Raw genomic sequence first — 23,572 nt, forward strand, 5'->3', positions numbered from 1 at the left:
TTTGAACTATATTGGCTAGGACTTAAATGCAACATGATTATATTTGAGAAACAGCTGTAAATACTCATTTCATTATTATTTACTATGATCATTTCATATGTTTTTGTAACACGCGGCATGAAATTGCAGTATTAAAGCTACAAAAAGAGACAAATATGTGTTTTAAATTGTTAGATTTTTATTTTTTATTCCCATTTTTAAGTATATATAATCATGTAATGTACATAAGACACAATGGGAGTACGGACATACCAAGCTAATACTACGACTTCTAGCTTTAAAGTTCCGTCAATAATATTAAAATTACATCAATGGTAAAAAAAATAATACACCAATACATGTAAAATAAAATTGATTTTTCACAAATTCTCAAAGAAACTAAATCCATCGTACATTCTCATATACATTTGGCTATCCTCTTCTCTCGTTTAGAAATGTCTTTGGAGAAAGAGAGATAGCATATACGTACTAAGTATGTCTTCAAGGCCAAAATAATGCATATATTCCCTCTCGTTCTAGCAATTGCTATTTTAGAGTGACAGAAAGAGACAAAGTGTAAACACACAACACTACACAGTGTAAATTAAAAATGGTCGTTAAAATTTCATTTTTATTTGAGAACTCGAAACTAAAGTCAATTTATCACATTTATAAGTATTTGGAACGACTTAAATTAATAAGTAGAGGCAGAGATCTGACGATGTCAGCTAAAAAGAATTGCAATGGAGTCCAATTTACACTGACTAAGTTAACAATAAGGCAAAAAGTTGTATTTTGGAATAAATATTCACAATAATTGTTATTAATCTGCATTAAAGCTATTTATTGCTTATTAAACATCTAAAATATTAGTGCGAGAGGGTTCCTATGTAAAAGAAATTCACCATTTTGAACTCTAAGGCATATATAATAGAGTATATTATGTTATAAATTCTGAAAAGTGTTGTTTTTAGCAAAATCTTTGGTATTCGGGGGATTTTTAAGGCCCATATGGTGTGTTATAGCTATTAAGGCAACTTGAATAGATAAAAATAGTTAATCTACAGGATAAGAAGTTAAGTGTATTCATAAATTGTTTGACAAACTTTTGCAATTCCCATAACCAACGTCGGCCAACAAATTGGTTAGTCGCCAACCTTTTCACATGTTCTCGAACTGACCATCCTGAAATAAAACAGAAATAACGTGAAATATTTTTAATCTGCCGGGGACGAGACTGTTACTTTCATAGAATTAAAAAATTAAGTATTTTCACTTGATTTTTAACACGCTTAGCTTCACCTGTATGTTTGTATAGATAACATGCACTTTAAACATTGGTTTGTGACCTCTAAACTTTCGACTGGGTGTACCAATTTTAATGATTCTTTTTGAAGTGAAAACTTCTTTAGCGGCATTGAGCACTTTTTCTGTAATGGGTATAAAATCTTAAACTCGCGTCAGGACACGTGACCTGATCGAAAAAGCGTAAGACGGATACCATTCCAAAATATCAAACATGCTGAACGTTAATAATCAAGTTTTCACTTCTGCCGGCACTCCCGGAGTGCAACCCGTCTTTTTTTTTATTTACAAGCTTTAGAGGTCCCGGTTAATCCCATTAAAATTTTGCCCAGTTCTGACCATTTGAAGGCGGTTTAGTTAATTGTTAAAATAACCATTATAACAGAATTATTAGTTTGTAAGCTCTTTTTATATTTCTATTTGTCCCGCATACCTTATCCAGCATCAATATATTGGGGTTTTCCTTCTCAAACTCCGTGGGTTTCCTGTCCCTGAGGCGATCAGTCCACTCCCCCTCCCCCGCCCCCCACTCGCCCACCTTCTCACCGATCACGTCTACTTCCTCGCTGGCACGCTGTTTCTCTACCTGGGAGGGAAAGGGGAATGACGAGTGTTGAATGGAAATAGGCTAATTAGCTTGTAACAAAATAAATAAAAAATAAAATAAAAATTCCATTTATTTGCCTTCACAACTTAAAAACTATTACAATGGAACTAAATATGTAAACGTGTAGCATTTTCGTTGTGAAGGACTAGTGTCTGAAATAGGTCGTTGAAAGACCTGTAGTACAGATCACTAGCCCCCCTCGCGGATAGCACTACTAGAATACATTTAAAGTTTCAATAACTAAATATTAATCGACAATAAGGAGAGGAAAACAAAAACAATAGACTGAACTTAAGTCTACTTCTGCTTAAATAGTAACTTAAAATTATATACGTGACCAGTGTGTTAATGAGTGTTTGTCTGCATGTGTGTGTGCGCGTGTATATATGTATGCTTGTAAGTGTGAGTGTGTGTGAATGTGTATGTTTGTGTGTGCGTCTACTTGTGTGTGTGTGTGTGTGTGTGTGTGCGTGCGTTTTTGCGTTTGTGAGTGTGTGTGTCATACACAATAAGATGTTAATACAGTGAATTATTTTTTTATTTTTTTATATTTAAAAGATTTTCAGTTTGTTGGTAATCTAGGGTTTTCAAATAATTAGATACGGCTGATTTACAATTATATTTATTTTGAGGATATATGTTTAACGCTTTATTTATTAGGTTATAAAGAAAAGGTCCCAAAAAGCAGAAAAAATTGTGTGAGTGAAAACTTTTGAATTGTAAGGTCGGGCATATTTTATCTTTACGACGTTGGCTAGAATGTAGGTTTTTGTCAAAGACTAGTTGAGAATGCTGTTTTATGATTGTCTGTAGTATAAATGATTGCCTAACCGTCAGTAAGTCCCACTTTTTGTAAAGCTCGGTGGTAGGGAAACGGTAAGGGAGGCCAGCACCAACTTTGAGGATCGAGCGCTGGGCACGCTCAACTTCTATCAGGTAACTCTTAGCACTACCGCCCCAAGATGTGATACAATAATTTATTAAAGAGCTACAAAGGGCAAAGTAAACCATTTTAATGACTTGGTGGTCTCCTATATGTCTTAAGCCCTTAAAAATGTAAATTAATGTACGCAGTCTTGTTACAAGTACATTTATGTGTGGTTTGAAAGATAGGAGCTGATCAATAGTTATGCCCAGATATTTAATAGTTTCAGTCCTCTCGAGTATTGGACATTGGCAATTCGGAAGAATGGAAGAACAAGAGTGAGCTGCAATAGCAAAAGATGTAGATGGAAGCATTTTATTTCTATGTGCAAAGACCATATATTTTGTTTTCGTAACGTTTAACGTTAGAATGTTGCGTTGTAGCCAGTTACAGACACTATTAAATCCCTGTTGAGCGTAATTGAATACCTCCTCCCATGAATTGCCAACAAAGAAAAGGGCAGTGTCATCGGCAAAAGTGATGACTTTACCATTGGAGATATTGAGGTTGCACAAGCCATTGATATAAATTAAGAAAAGCGTTGGCCCGAGTATACTTCCCTGAGGAATTCCATATTTAACTGATAGTTCATCACTAGTTGCATCACTATTTAGCCTGACACGTTGTCTTCTATCAGTCAAATAGTCACTGATTAGTTTTAATGGGATATCACGTACACCGATACTTTCTAGTTTATCTAATAGGTGAGGGATAGAGACTGTGTCGAATGCTTTTGCCAAATCAAGAAAGATCGTTAAACAATTTTTATGTTTATCTAAATTATTGATGATAGAGTTGACTAGCTCATGGACAGCATCACTAGTGGATTTGCCGCGTCTAAACCCATATTGATTTAAAGAAAGCTTATTGTTTGACTCTAAGAAACCAATTAATCTTTTATTTACTAGGCGTTCTAAAATTTTGGATAATGTGGGCAATATTGATATAGGCCTGTAATTATTCACACAGTCTCTATCACCTCCCTTATGTATTGGATTTATCAAAGCTATTTTAAAAGCGTTAGGGAATATACCTGATACCAAGCACAAGTTGCAGATATGTAATATTGGTGGAATCAACAAGTTAGCATACCTCTTAACAATTTTTCCTGAAATAAAGTCAACACCGGAGAGAGAATCATTATTTAAACCATTAATAAGATTTTGTACTTCTTCTTTATCAGTGGGAAGTAAGACAAGTGAATCAAGAGAGGATGAACAACTTGGATATAAATATGAGTCAGTTACTGGATGTGAATTTTGATTCAAGCTGATTATCTTATCCGCCAATTCAGCACCAACGTTAGCGAAGAAATTATTAAAATCGTTAGCACTTTGGACAGGATTTTTAGACCCTAAGCTAATGTTAACAACTGATGTTTTTTTACAGTTACAAATAGATTTGATAGATTCCCATATTTTTTTATTATTTCCTTTATATTTCTGGACTTCCTGCTTTTCAAAGTTTCGTTTTGCCTTTCTTAATAGAGCGTTACAAAAGTTCCTATAGCGGTGATAAGTAACTTTTAGCGTTTCGTTATTAGGATCTCGCTTTAATTTTTTATGTAAATTGTCACGATTTCGCATCACGCGCAAAAGTGATATAGTTATCCATGGTCTACGTATTCTTTGCCGTAATGGAGTTTTAAAAGTACGAGTATTTTTAATTATGAAGCTTGATAAACTGTTTATAAAATTATCAGTAGCAAGGTTAGCATCATTAAATTCAGAAATATAATTGAAATTAAAATTTGATAAGTCTGCGTCAAGGCCCGAGAAATCCACAAGATACGATTTATTAGAGTTATTGAACGATGATGTTACTTGCTGTAAGTTGACGGCAACACACTCATGGTCCGTGATAGATGATTCAATTATAAAGCAAGTAGCTTTTAGATTAGTTCTGATCATAGCATGATCGAGGCAAGTTCTGCCGTGAGTTGGCACAATGTGGGCAGGTAAGATGCGATGACCAGCTAGTAAATTAAGGTAATCGTATGCCCGTTTATCAGTTGAGTTTGATGAGATATCTATATTAATATCCCCACACAATATAATATTTTTATAAGAACTAAGTTTAGTGAGGAGTACGTCTAGAGAGTTTATGAATTTCGATGTATTCGTTTGGCTCGGCGGGCGATATATTGCAATAATACAAGTTTCTGAATTTACGGACAATAATAAACAGTTAGTATCACTAAGACAAGGTTCCTCGTGCGTTACAATGAGGTGTTTGTTGTAATAAATAACTACTCCTTCGTTTTGAGTGTTTTGAGAAGATGTAGAAATGTAATGGTAATTATCAAGACTTGGGATGTTTCTAGTTGATGACAGCCAACATTCCGATAACACAAGTACGTCCCACGAAATATTAGATCTTTGGAGAAATGTTATAAGATTCGGCATGTTACGGTTAATACTGCGTATATTTTGTGACAAGATATTCAAATTGAGCTTACTATTAGAATTTATGAGATGTTTATCAATGTTATCTATGTCGCATATTATAGAATTGGCCACTTGTATATTATCTAGATCAGAGTTTAAGGTTTCAACTATTGGCATCATTTTAAGTTATATATTAAACGGGGTAAAATTACGTGTCGACGGCAACACCGTGGCACGTTAATTCTATAATAATTATTGTTATAAAAATAATAATATAAACTCTGATCATAAACGCAAGTGGCTATTAGCTGTTTTTTAATTAGTAAGTAAAATAGAAAATTGATATTGATAATAATTGTATGGGCAGTGGCGGTACGTTCATACAAGCCGAAAAGCCCGGCTTGCCTTAGAAATTCGCTACGAGACAGGAAAATACCCATATTCACGTTTGAATATTCGCGCGCAATGAGCAATTCATAATCTGCTCCGAATTCAATGAATACTCACCTACAATATAATATATAATACGCCTAGCATAAAACAATGACGAATTCGAGTAAACTTTTTAATTTCATCCTTCTTCCTATCGGAATAAGGTCGTACCTTTTATTTGGACGTTACAACCTAAATTGGATGGATTATAAACAGTGCGGTGTCTCGCTTGCACGCGTGGGCTTTTACCGGGCTTTGCGCTCATCTCTTCTAACGTATGAAATTTCGTCGGAGTAGATACATACCTAGCTATAGAACTCTATAGCAATTTCTAAGGGAAAAAAACCCCGGCTTTAACAGTGTGAAGATAGTTACGATTGCGCGAACGAACGTCGTGAATATTATTGTTAAATTATAGTTTGTTTGAGCGGGTGATTATACCGGTGTAATTTAGGTTAAGTTTTTAGAATTTTGTGGTAAAATAAGTGTCGCGACAGCAGATTGTGTTGTAAATTGTGGTGGTTTGCTTTGTGCTCAGCGGGGGAAAGGTAAAATCATTAAACTTGACTGAAAAACAATTAATTTCTTCATCAAAACCAACTCCCGATTTGTGCATTACCGAAACTAGTAAGTCACATAAACGAAATTTTAATTGTAATGTTTACGAACGATTTCATTAATGAGAATTGCTTAGAAGAAGCCTTTCCCCAGCTGTTGAAACTTGCACATATTTTGGCAGTTACGATTCCTGCTAGTAAATAGGTAAAAGTTCTTCCACGGAGCGTGCTTTCTCATCGTTAAATCGTATTCATAGGTATGTACGTATTAATTATTAAGAAATACGTATAAGTATTTATTTGGCCAAGAACGCCTTTCTGTATTAGGTATCAATAATTGCCATAGAAAAGTAGCTGTTAGGTAATTGAATTCTAAAACAAACACGGTCTACTTTCTATGATTCCGATGTTATAAAATCTTTCCTTCAGAAAGATTGGCGTTTTGAATTAGAATATAAATGATCTGTACAATTTTATTAATAATATAATGTCATAAAGTTTTATATAATTTATCGATTTTAATGATAAACGTTTGACTCAACTGTTTGCGGGCGCGCGTGAAAATTTAAAAGATTTGATTCGGTATGTAATATGTTCACGTTTTTCTTTAAGTTTTATAACGAACATAATTACACAGTATACCTAGGTAGGTATCTTATTAATGAAAAGGATATCCATCAAACACTTTGAAAAATTTGGGCTTGCCCAATCCTTACACCCTAGGCACGCCACTGTGTATGGGATGTTTTATTTATAGGAATAGGTATGATATTTATATTTAGTGTAGATGTGTATAAAATGCAGCATGTGTGTGGGTAGCTGAATTTTGTGTATTTTGTGTAGTGAGTTAATTGTATGTATAATGGTTGTTTATAAGTAGTTGTGTGTTTTGGTCCGCATATAGGTATAGAACAAGTTGAAAAAATTATATAAAAATAAAGAGTAATATAAAGTGTAATGCGTAACAATAAATTGAAATTTATAATGCGTACATTATATAGTCATGCTATTTGTTGAAATAGTTCAGTTTCATTCACAATACGTATGGGTTTCGAATTCGAATCTTTTTTAATATATATCTTTCCGTAAGAGGTCCATGCTGCAAACAACTTTTTGTTTTTGACGTTCTCGCGCGCAACGTAAAAAATTCTTCGCATTTTACTAGATAAGAACTCGGAAATATAAATAGGACGCGATGGACCTAGTAAGTTAATATGCTCAGTGTTCAATTGGGATTCTTTATTTTGGCGCCTATTTTTATTGTAGTTTATAAAATTCGACATAAAGGATTCCTTACGGAAAGATGTTGTAAATTCCACTAATACAGCGTCTGACCTTGTACGAAATATTTCACGTATTTCAGAATTTTGAATTGGCGAATCGACGCCTAATGTCGAACCGATGTTGGAGATAATATTTGTGAGAGTTTCTTTATTCTCATTAGGCTGTTTGTGTAAGTTCCTCACTTCAAGAGTAGTACAATGGGCCGACTTTTCAAGTTGTTCCAGTTTCAACTCCAGGGAAGCCACTCGATCCTTATATTCCTTATTTTCTTGCTCTAATTCGTGTATTTTAAACAATAAATCTTGATGTTGTCCCGAAATCGTTTCTACTGATTTTTGTATATCCTGGTTTTGTGACATAATAGTAGTCAAGACATTATTTAAAGATTCGAATTTCATATCTTGTTGTTCTTTAAGTTCGATGAACATGGATTTTATGTCGGAATTTGACGCGGATGACGTAACGGGAAGTTCCGCATAGGAACGCTTTTGACGCTTCGTTACATTAAAGTAGTTGTCCGCCGATTGTTGCATACACGAAGTGTTGAGAGCTGAATCCGAGTTGTATTGCAAATTAGTATTTGGAGTATGCAAGGAATCAGGTGGTGAACGTTGCACAGACATAATTGCGAATAAATAAAGTTTTCGATTACTGACGGTACACAGTTTTAACTCGTGTGAGTGCGGTACAAGGTTGAAATTCACTTAACAACTTATTAATATATCGGATCGAGCGAAGGATTTGTTTTGCAGTGATGTATAAAGATGAGTCACTCACGTAACTTGTCCTCGTCGCACGCGTGTCGTCCCGTTCTTCACAACCACTTAGCTCTTGCGTTTGATGCGCTCCTAGTACTCGTCGTTGAATTACGGTGGTAGTTGGAGCACGTTATGTGTGCAGCGCATGCGCAAGCGCACAATAGAAATACAACAAGCGGCACCTTGCGCGTTATGTTATCTTGGTATTTGTGACTCGTACGGTATATTGGATGAATGAAGGAAATAGCGGCAATTCCTTCGTATTGTTTACCCCAATGCGAACTCTTTGGTTTTTATGAGCTCCTATTATTATGTTTAAATTAAACTCACAATTCACTACACCATCTTCAATTTTTAAAGAATATAAAAAATTCGATCACTCGGATTTGAACCTAAGGCGGAGGAAAGGGGTTCGAATCCGGTCTCGTGGTCGTATTTTTTCTATTCTGTAAGAATTTCTTATTTTTAAAGCATTGAAATGCTATAAAACTAAATATCAATTTCACCTTCAAATTTTCAACAATCAACCAGACTTATATAGGACCACATGAGAGGCACCAGCATTCAAATAAAAAAATAGCTTCCGTTCAACCAGTCAAAAGTTCTGAGGTAACAAATGAATGGCTATAAGCTATAAGAATGCGCTACTGTCTATAGGAGCGGGCGCAGATGAAAACGCGGTGACATTATAAATCATAAAAGCGAAAAGAGTAAAATCTATACTAATATTATAAAGCTGAAAAGTTTGTTTGTTTGAACGCGCTAATCTCAGGAACTACTGGTCCGATTTGAAAAATTCTTTCAGTGTTAGATAGCCCATTTATCGAGGAAGGAATAATCCAACAGGAGCCGAGCAATGCGGGTGAAACGTGCGGGATCACGGATTGCCGAGTGGTCAAGGCGTCCGTGTCGCCGAGATCGAATTTTTGCTATACTTTAAAAAACATGAATAAACATTAATGTATACAACAATTTTCTTCACAGATAATATTGGAGATTTATAGAATTCCCAGATATAGGGTAGAAAATTAATACCTAAAAATTGTACCAAATAAATAAATACCTGTGTATCATGTTTGGCGAACTTGTCGAACATGTTGGCGTACATTTGCTTTTCCTTTTGCTTCTGTTTCTGTATCGTGTTGCGGCAGACTATCACTTGGTTCGCTGCAGCCTGAGGATAAACAACCTTATTATTATAGCGATACGAATTATTTTAAATGGTCAAGAAGTTTTATATGTATTTTAAAATACTTTCTATTATGTAGTTGGAAAAACTACTTTAAAATTACTAAAAATTTAAGAAAATATATTAATATCTTTCAAAATGCAGGAACGAAAGCAAGCTTTTATTGCAAGTTAAATTTCCAAAATAATTCTGAATATTGAAAAAAAAAAAAATACCAGATACAATCATATGCCAGTTTATTAAGGCAATTACATGGTTCAACGACCTTAATGATTCTGTCACTACATTTGAATTTGTTTTTTTAACCGCCCTCTATAAATATACATCGTTGTTGAAGTAAAAGTGACCAAAGATTATGGAATTGTATACTGTATCGTATTGTATCGTAATGTGTTAGTGGTTTCTACCTAATTTATGTTTTCTCTGAGAGGCAGTAACATATTACATTTATGAATAGTAAATATTGTGTACTATGTATGTTGTAAATGTAATGTAGGAAGACTCATCTTTCAACATTAACCGTTATAAGCAAAGTCTCTACTACATGACCCATTCTGGAGACCTTAAGATGACTAAGCAAGTAATTATAAGTTCTAGAGTGGGGAACAGTTAAGAAAACACCGATTTAGAAATTAATTTTATTCAACACGGACTCTACTATATTCTGGAGACCTGATGATGGCTAGGGTGGAGAACATCTCACCTACAGAGATATAAAAGATGGAGTACATTATTTGACGTAATTCTATAGAACGGCCTCTACCATGTCATGGTGTATCGAATGGTAATGGTGACCAGGCAAATGTATTTAGCGTTCTCTGTATATCTCTTCATACCTAGTAGGAATATATGCATGCAACCTACACACACCGAAAAAAATAGGGGAACGGACAAAAAATCACGTTTTTTTCGACTTGTCATGTATTTTGTAGTTAGTTCGGGGTTAATTTTTAAATCCCTTACGTCTTTGAAAATTTCAAATGATAACGAGAAAAAAAATGTGTTTCGATTTTTAAACATTAAAATATTATATCCCTTTAAGAGTTTGGTGCCTATTTATCGACTATATAGCAGCTTAAAATCAAAAATATTATAACGTGTTTTAAACTGAGTTTATTTTTATCTACTGTTTATCTTTGAACACATTACAAAATGAGTGATTTTCCTGCGACTGAAGTTACCAGAGCCTATGACTATGGCTGATATGGGTCATACCTTCCGTTCAAAGAATACAGTGTTAGTTGTGTCGGTATCTATGGTCTATTACAATGTTCAACGCTATAGTTAAACAGTCTTACATATTATGTTGGCGCGGGCAAGGAAGAAATTGGGCAACTTGGAATTGGTTTCATAAGGGTGCAAACTTGGATAATTTATTTTGTTGTGGCTTTGGAAAAAATGCATGTGACGTGTGTAGATCAGTACCACCATGTCATGGCAACAGGAAAATTATAGTACAGTTGAAGAGGAAATAAAACCGACCCAGTACGAGTTAGACTCGCGTACTGAGGGCTCCGATCAAATCTATTTTTTATGATGTTGTAACTTTAAATTTATGTTTTTTAGCATTGTTTCCATTATTTGTGTCTGTGTGTAATCTGATATTTGTTTGGATTACTAGGCCGAACGTTGATTTAACAAAAGAAAGAATAAGAATTTTTAAAATCGGTCCAGTAGTTTATGAGCCTATTCATTACAATCAAACAAACAAACAAACAAAGTTTTCCTCTTTATAATATTAGTGTAGAAGAAATCATCGGTTCACCCAGTTAAAAGTGCGGAGGTAACGGAACCAACAAAAAATTCAGTTGAATTGAGAATTTCGTCCTACAATGGCGTCGGCTAAAAATGTTGCTATACGTTTATGTCAGTTTTGACTTTCCTACGATTTTATACAATTATATAAAATTAAATGATTTTATACAATATAAAAAAAATTGCTGATTTTCGGCGGTATGGCGACCATTGGAACTGTCTGAAAAGTATGGCATGGCGATTTTCGTACATGGCTACTGGACGATGATTACCTGTGCAAAAATTAGCCTGGTACAAATGGTTGAATTTTTTTTTTAAATCAACGCATTCACGTCGGTATTGTGGGCTGTAAATTACACCGGAAAAGTATGGCATGACACTACCGCCTACTTCTTTTTTATGGGCTATCGGTAAATCCTAAAATTTTTGTGTTACAAATCGTTTGCCTTCCGTAATTTATCCGAAGAGTTCGACTAACGCCCACGCGACTAGTCTACCGGTACCACTGTTCTGACCATGATTTTTCTTTTTGTCATTGCGTACTAAGACCACTGTAGAACCGCCATCCTGTTACAAATGACCCAAAATTTTGTGTCAGTATCTCCCGGCTTTGGATTGTTTTGGACCCTTAAAATATACGATAGAACAGCAATTAATCTTTTTTTAAAAATATTCAAGGCACAGGGAAAGTCTGGTTACTGTTTTATAGGTATGTGTTTTCTGATAATATTTTACTGTCAAAAATTATCAACACTGGATATTATTCAATGACGCCTTTCAAAAACAAAACTAATTTACAAACAGATTTTTATATCTTTACATACCTATTTTTAACTTTCATTTCATGAACTGCTCATGTAAATACCTATTACAATCTGGTTTAATTTAACAAAACATTCAATTCGGTGAATTTTAGCGTTATTTTGCAAAAAAAACCGCACGTACAGTCCCCCGTCCGAGTCGAACTGACACCGTCAAATTTCGTCGAAAATATGCAATAGAGGTGAGGTTTTATGTGGGTTTTATTATAAATTCGAGTTTTTTCTTGATAATTTAACGATAATAATGAAAATTGAAAAAACAATCAATACAAATTGTTACAAATATCATAACATATTTTTTGGTATAAATTTCATGTATAAATATGTAGCCGTTTTCCTAACAAAATGCGTTTTATGTTAAAAAAGGGGTTGATTTGTATGTATTTTTTTTATGTTTAGGCCGTTCTAAACTGAAAAGTAAACAATACAATTTGTTAATTATATCCTTGAGTATCACATATACAGTAGCACCTCGTTAAGTCGAACCTCGATAAGTCAAAAACCTCCAAATCTCGAAAAAATGTCTTGTTCCCTTCCCTTCAAACCTGAAAACCTCCGTAACTTGAAATCTTGGCCCTCTGTTAGTCGAAATAATCACCGAGTCCCTCCAAGCCATTTTGGTACATATTTTCACTCTATAACTCGAAAAATTAAATTTGACCTCTGTATCTCGAACATAGCAACGTTTTATTTTACAATCTTTATAACTTGATCATTTGGACTTTAACAACTTGCCGACAGTGCAGTACACTTAATTGTTTCTTAGAAAACATTTTAGGAGTATACGATAATAAATTTATGACTCAACTAAACACGTGTTTCAAACTCAAACTCAAACATTCATTTATTCAATTAGACTACTATTTAGTAGCACTTTCGAATCGTCATTACATAAGTATTTTTAACATTTACCACCGATTCGGAAAGCAGTATCTAGTTTGCATTAAGTAGGTATCTGATGACGAAATTATCGATTCAGTAGCTCAGAAAACCGATACTAATGATTTTTTGAAACTTTTATTACATCGTCTCAAACTTTTTGGGCTGTGTAGCGCATGTCGCGTGACGGTCGGCTGCCGAGTAGGTATAAAGCAGTGTTCGGAACCGTACGATAATTATCGTACAAATACGGTAATTTTGTGCCTAAGTTTCACTTTTACCGTGGTTTCATAAAACCACACAACATTTTTTATTTTAAAATGATTTGAAATAATGTAGATTTATAATAAATAAAAACATGTTTGTCACCTCTACAAGTTGAATTTTAATGTACTTTACCTCTCTAACTCAAAATTTATAAGAATAAACCTCAAACTCTTTATGTCGAATCAAAATCCGCCTAAGTCGAAATCCTCCATAAGTTGAAAACTCTATAACTCGAATTTTTTGGCGTCTCCCTTGATATTCGACTTATAGAGGTGCTACTGTATTTTTTTTAAGACAATCGTACCAACAGTTTCCTCAACAAAATTCAATATGTTTAAGGTGTTTTTCGGTTTTGACCATAGTGATCGCCTTAAACTTAACTATGTTATATTCCTTTTATACTAAATATTTTTTGTGGGATTCGTCATCACTGGAATTAGGATAAAAACTGATAATTTTTTTTAAAACAACAAACAAAAAATCTACCTTATTCTGCGGCTCCATCTCAACAACAGCTTCAAAGTCCTTCATGGCTAATTCCGCCTCCCCCAAGCCGAGCATAGCTTGCCCCCTTCTGAATAGACCCTTTACATTCTTAGGGTCAAACTTTAGGGCTTTGGTCGCATGGTCCTTAGCCTCAAAATGATGCGCTGGGGCTACTTTAAGGTACACGAGGGATAGGTTCAAGTGAGCCGATATTAAGAGGTCTTTTGCTTTGGATTTGTTCTCATCAGCTTCAGAGGCGTCTTCCGGCATGTCTGTGAATGTTTTTAAGATTGTAGTCGGTTGTTGTAACTATCGAGTTTCTTGTCGATTTTTTCATGTAGAAGCGACATTCCGAATGAATGTTAATTTAATGGTGACTTTCATAAAATTAGTAGTTATTTAATAACTTAGGCCCCGGAACAACAGACACAATAGAAAATCTATTGTATCTGGGACCGATCAGGCTGCTTGGGGCTCAATGAATTAAAGAACAAACACATTTTTGTACACATTTTCTTTTAAGTTACCAAGCAATACAAGTTACCACTGTTGTCTGATTGATGATGATGATGAAACAATGTCAATATTTTTTTAATATGTCTTATGAGAATTGATTAATTTTTCACTTGTTTCAATTACAAAATAACATTCTTTGAATGACATAGTCATTCAAGTTCAAAATATTTACATTAGAAAGGGGAATTAGGGCACTGGCTCTGGTTCTCAAATCGCCAAATTATTCTGTCCAAATATAAAAAAAAAAAAATGCAAAATACGAATTTAATATTATCTTGTAATATAAGATTGGATTAAATATTTAATTCTTTGTCAAGTAAACCACTCAACTCACCTTCAAGCAACGTCACAACCTTCCTGTACTTCTTAATAGCCAACTGAAACTTGTTGCCCTTGAAGTACTCCGTTCCCTTATCTTTCGCTATTTTAGCCTGCTCTAGTTTCTCATCACCGTCCATAGCCCAGGAATCCTTGGCTTTCTCAAAACTGACGAGTTTCACTGTGTATTCCACTACTGTGTTTGGCGGCACACCCAATTCTGTATTTCCCTCAGATTTGAAAGCGTACTTGGGCTGAATGGTCAGTCGTGACTTTTCATCTTGGAGGAACTTTTCGAGGGCTCTCTCGACACCTTCACAAATGTTCTGATCGCTTCCCTCACCAAGCGTGAATGTCACTGTGCGCGTGTCGAAGATTTTATCGCCGTATTTGCCCTCCAATTCCACTAAAGAGATAGAAATTATATGATGTTAGTGTAGTTTTCTAATTTTGTATACAAAAAATGTAGGAAATTGAAATACATGTATTGTATATGTAAATTTGCGATTTGCTGTTTATTGTTTCAGCTGCCATAACTATTAGCGGTATAAATTTCGCTTTTGTGTTTGATGTAACAAGTATAATGAAGTTTATTTTTTACTAGCGGTCCGCCCCGGCTTCGCCCGTGGTACATATTTCGCAATAAAAGGTAGGCTATGTTCTTTCTCAGGGTCTAAAGATTGTCTGTGCCAAATTTCATCAAAATCGGTCCAGTAGTTTAAGCGTGAAAACCATACATAAATACATACAAACCTTTCCTCTTTATAATATTAGTACAGACTATCATGTATTATATTTTTTACTATCATGTATTACTAAAATAATTACAAACTATAATATACCTGTAACAACCGACCCATCATTGGGGTTGTCGAAGCCTGACCCCTGCTCTATAATGTACCGCAGAATGCCCTTGTTCTTATTGGGACTGAGATCCTCCAACTTCCAGTCAATCATCTCAATCTAAAAATTTTAATAGTTAAAAAATCATGTGTTTGTATGAAAAATATAAAAAAACTGCTATTTTAAGATTAAATCAAATCAGATAAAAAGTATTAATTTTACTTGATGTCTAACCTACAAATTTTTGATAATTTGATTTTAAAATAAAGATTTACCTTCATTTTCAAAAATATTAATTTTCCAGAACAAATAAATAATAAAGTTTCTAAATTTTAATGGTTCGCACATTTGAACAGTAAAACAGTAAAGTAGCAATAATATACAAAATACTGACCTCAAATTGCAATGTGGAATTGGGTGGGATTTTGGGTGGGCTTCCTCTGGCCCCATAAGCATATTCCGGAGCACATGTCAACATGCACACCTCACCCTTCTTCATAGTAGCTACACCAATATCCCATGCTTTTATCACGCTACCTACAAATGCAAGAAAATGTTAAAATAAAATTTTCATTTTTTGTATGTTCAAGTAAATATGTTATTAATAAAATTTAAAATATGCTGTAAACTTCAAAAAAATATCAATTGTTGTTTTATTATTACGGAGATAAGTATAAGAAAATTATATTCAATCATGGTTTTTCATTGGTATTTTTTCGATAACAAAAAACATATATGTATTTGGACGGAGCTCAGGCATGCAAGCAACTATTAATAATAATTATTCATACGTTATAAATTAATATATCAATGTAACATTACTTTCAATAGCATTATTTTTTACCCTCAACTAGGTAATACATTCAGTGGTTGATAAGGCTAAAAGAGGAAGTGGTTATAGTTATATTACCATGAGGTGATAGTATCGCTATTTTACAGAAAGCACAAAGTAACGAATTATAATATTTATGAATATGTAAATTTTCACAGGTTAATATCAACAACACTTTTTAGACTGTTCAATTCAAATAAATATTAATCGGGTTGACTTTAGAAACGTGCGGCACGAATTTCGGCGCGATTTTAATTTTTATCGATCGATAATGATGCCCCGAAACATACATTAGCGGCTTTTCGTGCGGAAACGTGTAATTACAGAGAAATCTTTTTTTTAATTTTTGAGATTATGTTCAAAATTGTTTGAGTTACATTGACAAAACTACAAGAATTGTGTTTGAAAGAGATAACAAATGTCTTAATGTACATATTAAAAACCATAGTTCATTCAAAAGCATGTTGCTGAGGGGACAACAATTCATACGGGTTATTGGCGAGCATATGATTGTTTGGGGCAATATGGGTATGTTCATAAAAAAGTTAATCACTCAGACCCAGACAACCCATTTGTTGCCTCTGACCCATTTGAGTCCCAGTGGCATGTTGTAAAAAGATTTTTTAAAAAAGATAACTATAACCACCCAGCAAACTTCAGTGATAATATTATAGAGTATGTGGAGACGATGGGTGGAAATAAATAAAATGGATTCATTCATTGCCATTGTAAATTGTATCAAACATGTATACAAGATTTGAAAAATAATTATTTAAAAAAAATGTTTTTATTGTATGTAAGTATATTTACACAAATTGTTAATCACAGAACCGAATCTGTCCACCCCGATTCCACGTGGTACTTGTCTGTCATACACTAGAGTGTATTTAAAAAGTCGGAGGCGCGGAGGAGCGTGGCGCCCGCGTGTGCTGAGGAGCAGGCAGAGTCAAGCGAGCCGGAGTGGCTGAGGCTGGTCGCCAAAGGCGACCAAAAAGCCGAAGCTACGAAGGCAAGTGAAGACTCCTGCCTGCAACGAGGTACACGGGGGCAAGCGCCACGTTCTGCAGCGCCGGAGCAGTCAAGAAAGCCCATAATCTTCGTTATATTTCTAACTACATCACTACATACATAGTATAAAACAAAGTCACTTTCTCTATCCCTGTCCCTTTGTATGCTTAAATCTTTCAAACTACGCAACGGATTTTGATGCGGTTTTTTTTAATAGATAGAGTGATTCAAGAGGAAGGTTTTAGTATATAATTTATTAGGTTTAAGTCAAAGCGGGCGAAGCCGCGGGCGGTAAGCTTGTATAAATATAATCTCAAAAAAAATTAAAAAAAAAATAGAAGGGGGGGTTTCCTCATCCCCCCACTTTATAGGGGGTCTCCTCTTACCTCCCCCCTCCCTTTCCCTCCCCTCCCCCCCCTTAATTCGTGCCGCAAATTTCTAAAGAAATACCTATTAATCTTTAAGTACAGACTTATTTTGCTAATACATATATAATACCAAATATTTAATTATGTTTACAAAATTTAAAGTTGATATTACAATCAAACATTTTTCAATTTCATAGATTTTTTTAAATTTATTTATTAATTTTCTGGAGGCAAATAAATATATTTTATTTTGTATCTACAAAATCGCTTATTAGATATCAGTTTTCGTATTCATAATTTAAAATTAACAGAACTAACCTTTTCCGAGTGTAAATTCGAAGGGTTCGTTTCGATCCTTGCTGGAATCGAACTTTGTACCATCCAAAAGCGTTCCTGTATAATGTACGGTTACTTCGACACCAGCATTTGGAGTTTCTGTGCCTTCTCCCTCTTTAATAATTCTTTTCAACACACCACGATCTCCAGCTTTTGAAATATCGATTCCTTGGTCGACAGTCATGTTTTTATCTCTTTAGTATAATTATTAAAATAATTCAGGCAAAGCTAGGAGTGTTGATCACAAGTAACGCTAGCAATTACACGTGCTTCAATACGCAATAATAATTTTCTCGAAAACTCGAAGACCGCACCGGTTCAAGAACAAACACAAATTGAATCACAATGATCACAATTGAATGAAAATTGAAAATGACAAGCGCTTTTTGACATTTTACGTCAATATGAAGGGAATTTTCTAGACACGACAATTTGATAGTTGTACTAAATTTTATTACTACTATTAAATTTTATTACTCAGTTATAATAATGTACTCTGTGATTACTAGGTTCCAATATAAAGATTTTCAATGACTGTCCAGAAATATATCACTATCACTACATAGTATAAAACAAAGTCGTTTTCCCTGTCCCTATGTCCCTTTGTACGCTTAAATCTTTGAAACTACGCAACGGATTTTGATGCGGTTTTTTTAAATAGATAGAAGAAGGTTTATATGTATAATAACATCCATTAAATAGTGGAGAAGTACTGTTATTTTTGAGGTTTCTAATGTGATGTCGTAAAAAATTACATTTTTTCCGCTTACATTGCAAACGCAGGCTGAACCCTACGAGTTTTATCAAAATAATGTACTAAGTATTATACATATTGAAAAAGTCTATAGAAAAGTCCGCGATGGTATCTATCACAGAACAGTATCTATCTATCTCTTGACAGGATAACCCACAATAACTTTTTTTTGTCATTTACTTTTTACGACAAATAATGGCTAATTTTCGATGCGATTTTAACCAATACAGCATTAATCCTTAACCAATTAAATACCTTGAATACATTGTTCATTTCATATAGATCTATATGGCCCTGTACACCGTATGATTTAAGTGAATATTTTCGAAGATATTACAGATTTAAAAAATTGCGGGACGTAGCGTTTGCGGCGGTACCGGCCGGCCGCCCGGCTATCGGCCGCTTTCTATATTGAATCTCAATCCCTAATTTGCTGGTCGAGATTGATATTTCAATCCATTTTCTACTTTTAGTATTTCAATAACCGATCGATGGATCGCTAACTCGATCTTTTTTTTCAATCCATCTTTGGGAGGGCCGATCGGGTTTTTAGATTGGTATTTGTATGAAAGTGAGAGTATGGTGTTTTCTTTAACCGATCTCTGATTTTGACAAATCGATTTTTGAACGTTATAGATCTTTATTTGTGATCCTCCAATTTTGACCGATTGTATTGATAAAAGGCGTGAAAATGGAAATATTTTCAAGTGATAGTGATCTTGAATTATTAGCTCAGCTGTCGGATTGGGATAGTAGCGACAGCGAACAAGAGAGAGCTGTGTCCTCAAAAACTTTTCGACGAATAAACTTCATGGCAAGTTTAACTGACGCAGAGTTTACATTCAGATTCAGAATGAACAAAGCCTCAGTAGAATCTGTCTTTAATGAAATAATGCCCTATATCAAAGTGAAATCAAGACGGTAAGAAATTTATTTGTTTGCTCAAATTGCTTCAAAATGTATATAAACATAACCTAAAAATTGGATACATAACTAAAGTACCTATCATTTTCAGGAATAATGGTATACCACCATTGCATCAACTTTTATTGGCACTTCGATTTTATGCATTGGGTACAATGCTTAATTCAGTGGCCGACTTTGCTGGAGTATCCTTATCATCAGCTTGTAGAATAGTGGCAGATATATCTGCTGCTATTGCTAGATTGTATAACAAATATATTTTTCTGCATTCTAGAACTACAGATAAATTTTATAACATAGCTCAATTTCCTAGAGTATGTGGTGCTATTGACTGTACACATGTACACATTCAGTCTCCATGTAGGTATACAAGTACTGATTTGTTATCAATAAAAAATTTGCAATTTACTTAATTACTATTTGTTTAGAAAGTTGCCATACATTTGCTACAACAAATAAAATAAAATATTATGTATTTCAGGTTCAACAATAGGAGAGGAATATAGAAATAGGAAAGGATACTTTTCAATCAATGTCCAAGCCGTTTGTGATGCAGACCTTAAATTAATGAATGTTGTTGCTCGGTGGCCTGGTTCTGCTCATGATGCTACAATTTTTAATCAGTCAGTATTAAAAGGTAAGTAATATTGGGTTTATTGCCCTTTTAAATGTTATTAACATTTAAAATAATATGAATTTCTAATGTATCTAACTCTTATTACAGCCCAGTGTGAAGATGGTATTCTAGGAAATCGCTGGTTGCTCGGGGACAGTGCCTATCCAAACCGGCCTTACTTGCTCACACCTTTGTTAAACCCAGCAACTGCCCAGGAAATAAACTACAATGAGGCCCAGATAAAAACTAGAAACACAATTGAAAGGTAAAATCACCATTTTATAAAGCTTTCACTATACTAGAGATTATAAAAATTAAGTACCTACCTATTCATTTACTTTTTATTAACCAAGTTTATAAAAAAATGTATTTGTTTGTTTAGGACATTTGGAGTCTGGAAACGTCGCTTCCCAGTAATATCCTTGACCATGCGGTTGTCATTATATAACATACAAACAGTTATAATTGCTACAGCTGTTCTTCACAATATCTGCAGAAATTATAACATTGAAGAAGTACCCCCTGAAGTAGAAATGCCAGACGATAATGAAACTACTGTGATATCAGAGAATTCGGACAGTATTGAAAATGATATCAGAAATAGACAAGGACTGATTTCTAATTATTTTTAAAACTTATTACCTACCTATTTATTTTACAAAAATATGAATAGTCTGTCTTGAGATAATTTGTAAATTCCTTTGATTAGATTTTTATCATTAACATTTTGTCTTTATTATCATACCTTTTATTAGCTTCAAATTATTAAACAATGATAATTTCAATAAAACATTAATTTTTCAAAATAGTTTATTTAGTTACATACCTACATAAAATATATTTACACGAAATTATATAATTTTAAAAATCCTCACCCTTCAGCTTCCTTATTTCTAATTTTAATTTTTCATTTTCTAACTCTAATTTTTCATTTACTAGCGTTAAGTTTTTATTCTGTAATAATAAAGTTTCATTCTTCTCTCTCATTTTAGTTTCTAACATTTGTTTTTTAATGTTATAATACTCTGCCAATGCCTTGTTTCGAGCTTGACACCCGTTGTCTGGCTTCAGTAGCTTCCGCTTAACACCACCTGTAAAACAAAAATGCATTAAATATAGGAAAACATAATGTTTAAAATTTCATCAAAATTCTTTTAGTAGTTTTTGCATGGAAAAGTATCAAATATCCATCCTCACAAACTTTAATGTTTATTCATCTTCACAATCTTCATGTAGGTACCTAACATATATGTTCCAGGTCATAGTCTACCTGTGTGCCAAAATTTTATCCATATTGGTTGAGCCAATAAAGCATTATTGTGTAACAAACATGCAAAGTATCACATTATTATTATGTAATAGGATATTACCACTAGTTTTGAAATTCCTTTTTTCAATGGAATGGATATTGGGCGTACCCAGCGACACCAACTCATCCCCAATGCCATTGGCTGGCACTTCATTGCCCATGGACACAGATGTATAATCCATGGACGGCGTAGGATTTTCCACAGGCAATGGAGTGTCAATCAATAGCATTGGATGATCAGCTGGCACAATATAAGCTGTCCCAACACTCCCATCACCATCACTATCACCAATAAGTTGGGGCTCAGCATCACCACCAAACCTCACTGTGAGACCCTCTCCAGTGCTGCCCAGTAATGCTGCTACCCTGTCCAGGATCTCATCTGGAGGAAAGTACCCTGGTGGCCCACCTCCAGTCTGGAACATAATTTGACATAATCATTAATTATATATTTAAAAAAATTCCTCATCAACATGTTCTGGACTACCATTTACAGTACCTACTTAACTATAAGTAAAATATAACATAACATCATGCCCTGTATTCCCCAACAGGTTGAGCAGCGGTAGCACACCCTGGCACACCCACATTTTGCCAGTTATGTTTTAAGGCAAGCCTATTGCCATCTACCGGGCACATATCCAGACTCCGGGCAGCTACTGAGAAATTCCTAATGTTAAAACTTAAAAACACTGCCCAACCTGAAAATACTGACTAATACCTCATGCTCAGCAGTCGCTTACAACCACTAGTCTAGTTATTAGACTAACAAGCAGGCAAGGCTAGTCCAAGTTTTGTATTTTTAGGGTTTATCTATTTTAAACTTAATTTACCTTTATCCGTTCCATCCGCATGAGACCAATGCGCTTTCGCGAATTCTTTTTCAAGTTTTCCCACTTAAGACGCAGTTGTTGTGGTGTACGGCGACAGGTGCCTATATTTGCATTGAAGACCCCTGCAATCCGTGTCCATTCTTCTATCTTCATTTTATTACTGGTGGCATTGGTCTTCTTGTTATACAATATCTTGCTCCCCTCAATTAAGGAGAGCAGCCCTTTCGTCTCTTCCTTCGAAAGAGGTTTAGTTTTACTCTACAAACAAATAAAATAAAACTTAGTAAGTTTTGTACGAAATGGCGCGAAATACCGCGCCACGCGTTTATCTTTTACATAGAAAATTATACATTTGTGGACGTGAATGTTTATTGCACGTATATTTAGTATAATTATTTACTTACAGTTTCTGCCTCTGACTCCATTTTTTATTTAACTTTCTTCTTTCCAAGGAACAAACAAACTTGAGACTATAATAATATAATTTAAGTTAATTTTGCCAATGTCAAACTGACTGACTGACGTTTGCGATTGACTGACGTTCCGTTCCTCTTCAACAAAACGTATGTTACTAATCTAACGTTAACGTTATAGTACTTTACCGCTGCAACTTTGCAATCAATTATTATTATTACTGTGTATGCAATTTCTTGTGATTATACATAAAATAGATTAGCTATAAGAAAGCAAACACCATTTTACTCATTAACAATTGCTGATGTTCTTTTACTGCAAATGCGTAAAACAAAACGTTAAGGAGGGCGCAAATTTATGACCAATCCCTTTTTTCTAATGGATTTGGAGACGAGATCGGCTTATTGAAATGCAGATTCAACATCAATCGACGGATCGGATAAAATCTGGATCAATAGAAATCTAAGATTCACGATCGAATATTGAAAGCGGCCGTTAATATTTTATACCCGTGCGAAGCCGGAGCGGGCCGCTATATTTTTATATACAACGTTCACAGTTTTTCTGTAGTGTATTTGTGTCCCTTCGTCCAGCATACTCACCATGGAATCCTGATATTTCATGAATGTCAAAAAACTGTTCTGAAATAGTGCTAAATAGTGCCCAAAGGAAAAAAATAGTGCTCTTGTACTTGCGAAGTTATAGCCATAGTTCGATGAGTATGCTGGACGAAGGTTTCGCCCAGCATACTCACCTCCGTCCGGAGAATCTGTATACGCTTCAAACATAATTCATACTTCAAAAAATAGTTCCCAAATAGTGCCAAACGGTGCCCAAAAAGAAAAAACAGTGCTCGAATAACTTCGGAGT

At 34.4% G+C, this 23,572-nt stretch overlaps 2 protein-coding genes across 3 annotated transcripts; both read right to left on the reverse strand.

Annotated features, from left to right (window-relative positions):
- Nucleotides 1-335: 335 nt before the first annotated feature.
- Fkbp59 (FK506-binding protein 59kD) lies at nucleotides 336-18,192 on the reverse strand. 2 transcript variants are annotated; one of them, XM_089695406.1, is made up of 8 exons: nucleotides 17,835-18,192; nucleotides 15,703-15,845; nucleotides 15,308-15,428; nucleotides 14,482-14,871; nucleotides 13,632-13,903; nucleotides 9,298-9,408; nucleotides 1,718-1,870; nucleotides 336-1,164 (listed from the first exon to the last, which is right to left on the reverse strand). In XM_089695406.1, exons 1-8 carry the CDS (start codon nucleotides 18,034-18,036, stop codon nucleotides 1,141-1,143), a joined length of 1,416 nt encoding a protein of 471 aa, XP_089551532.1. In that variant the 5' UTR covers nucleotides 18,037-18,192; the 3' UTR covers nucleotides 336-1,140. The 2 variants fall into 2 exon arrangements, with proteins under 2 accessions (XP_089551532.1, XP_089551533.1); XM_089695407.1 differs by lacking the exon at nucleotides 1,718-1,870.
- A 2,797-nt stretch (nucleotides 18,193-20,989) lies between these two features.
- LOC149488240 (uncharacterized) lies at nucleotides 20,990-23,197 on the reverse strand. Its single transcript, XM_089695408.1, has 4 exons — nucleotides 22,693-23,197; nucleotides 22,289-22,546; nucleotides 21,517-21,871; nucleotides 20,990-21,237 (listed from the first exon to the last, which is right to left on the reverse strand). The coding sequence occupies exons 1-4, from the start codon at nucleotides 22,711-22,713 to the stop codon at nucleotides 21,008-21,010; spliced, it is 864 nt and encodes a 287-aa protein (XP_089551534.1). The 5' UTR covers nucleotides 22,714-23,197; the 3' UTR covers nucleotides 20,990-21,007.
- Nucleotides 23,198-23,572: the final 375 nt, after the last annotated feature.

The sequence above is a fragment of the Colias philodice genome, chromosome 5 (assembly GCF_061535455.1).
Source record: "Colias philodice isolate Cphi_HAF_F1 chromosome 5, ilColPhil1 Martin Lab GWU primary, whole genome shotgun sequence".
Taxonomy (NCBI): Eukaryota; Metazoa; Arthropoda; class Insecta; order Lepidoptera; family Pieridae; genus Colias; species Colias philodice.

What these genes read in the sequence shown, in the direction of transcription:
- Fkbp59 (XM_089695406.1), bottom strand. Translation starts at nt 18,036, where the DNA reads ATGACTGTCGACCAAGGAATCGATATTTCAAAAGCTGGAGATCGTGGT. An exon ending in TGATGGGTCGGTTGTTACAG is followed by an intron (nt 14,872 to 15,307) that starts GTATATTATAGT and finishes CTATCTCTTTAG; the next exon opens with TGGAATTGGAGGGCAAATAC. An exon ending in GGTTGTGACGTTGCTTGAAG is followed by an intron (nt 13,904 to 14,481) that starts GTGAGTTGAGTG and finishes AAACATTCACAG; the next exon opens with ACATGCCGGAAGACGCCTCT.
- LOC149488240 (XM_089695408.1), bottom strand. Translation starts at nt 22,713, where the DNA reads ATGGAGTCAGAGGCAGAAACT. An exon ending in TGCGGATGGAACGGATAAAG is followed by an intron (nt 21,872 to 22,288) that starts GTAAATTAAGTT and finishes ATTATGTTCCAG; the next exon opens with ACTGGAGGTGGGCCACCAGG. An exon ending in AAGGAATTTCAAAACTAGTG is followed by an intron (nt 21,238 to 21,516) that starts GTAATATCCTAT and finishes TTTGTTTTACAG; the next exon opens with GTGGTGTTAAGCGGAAGCTA.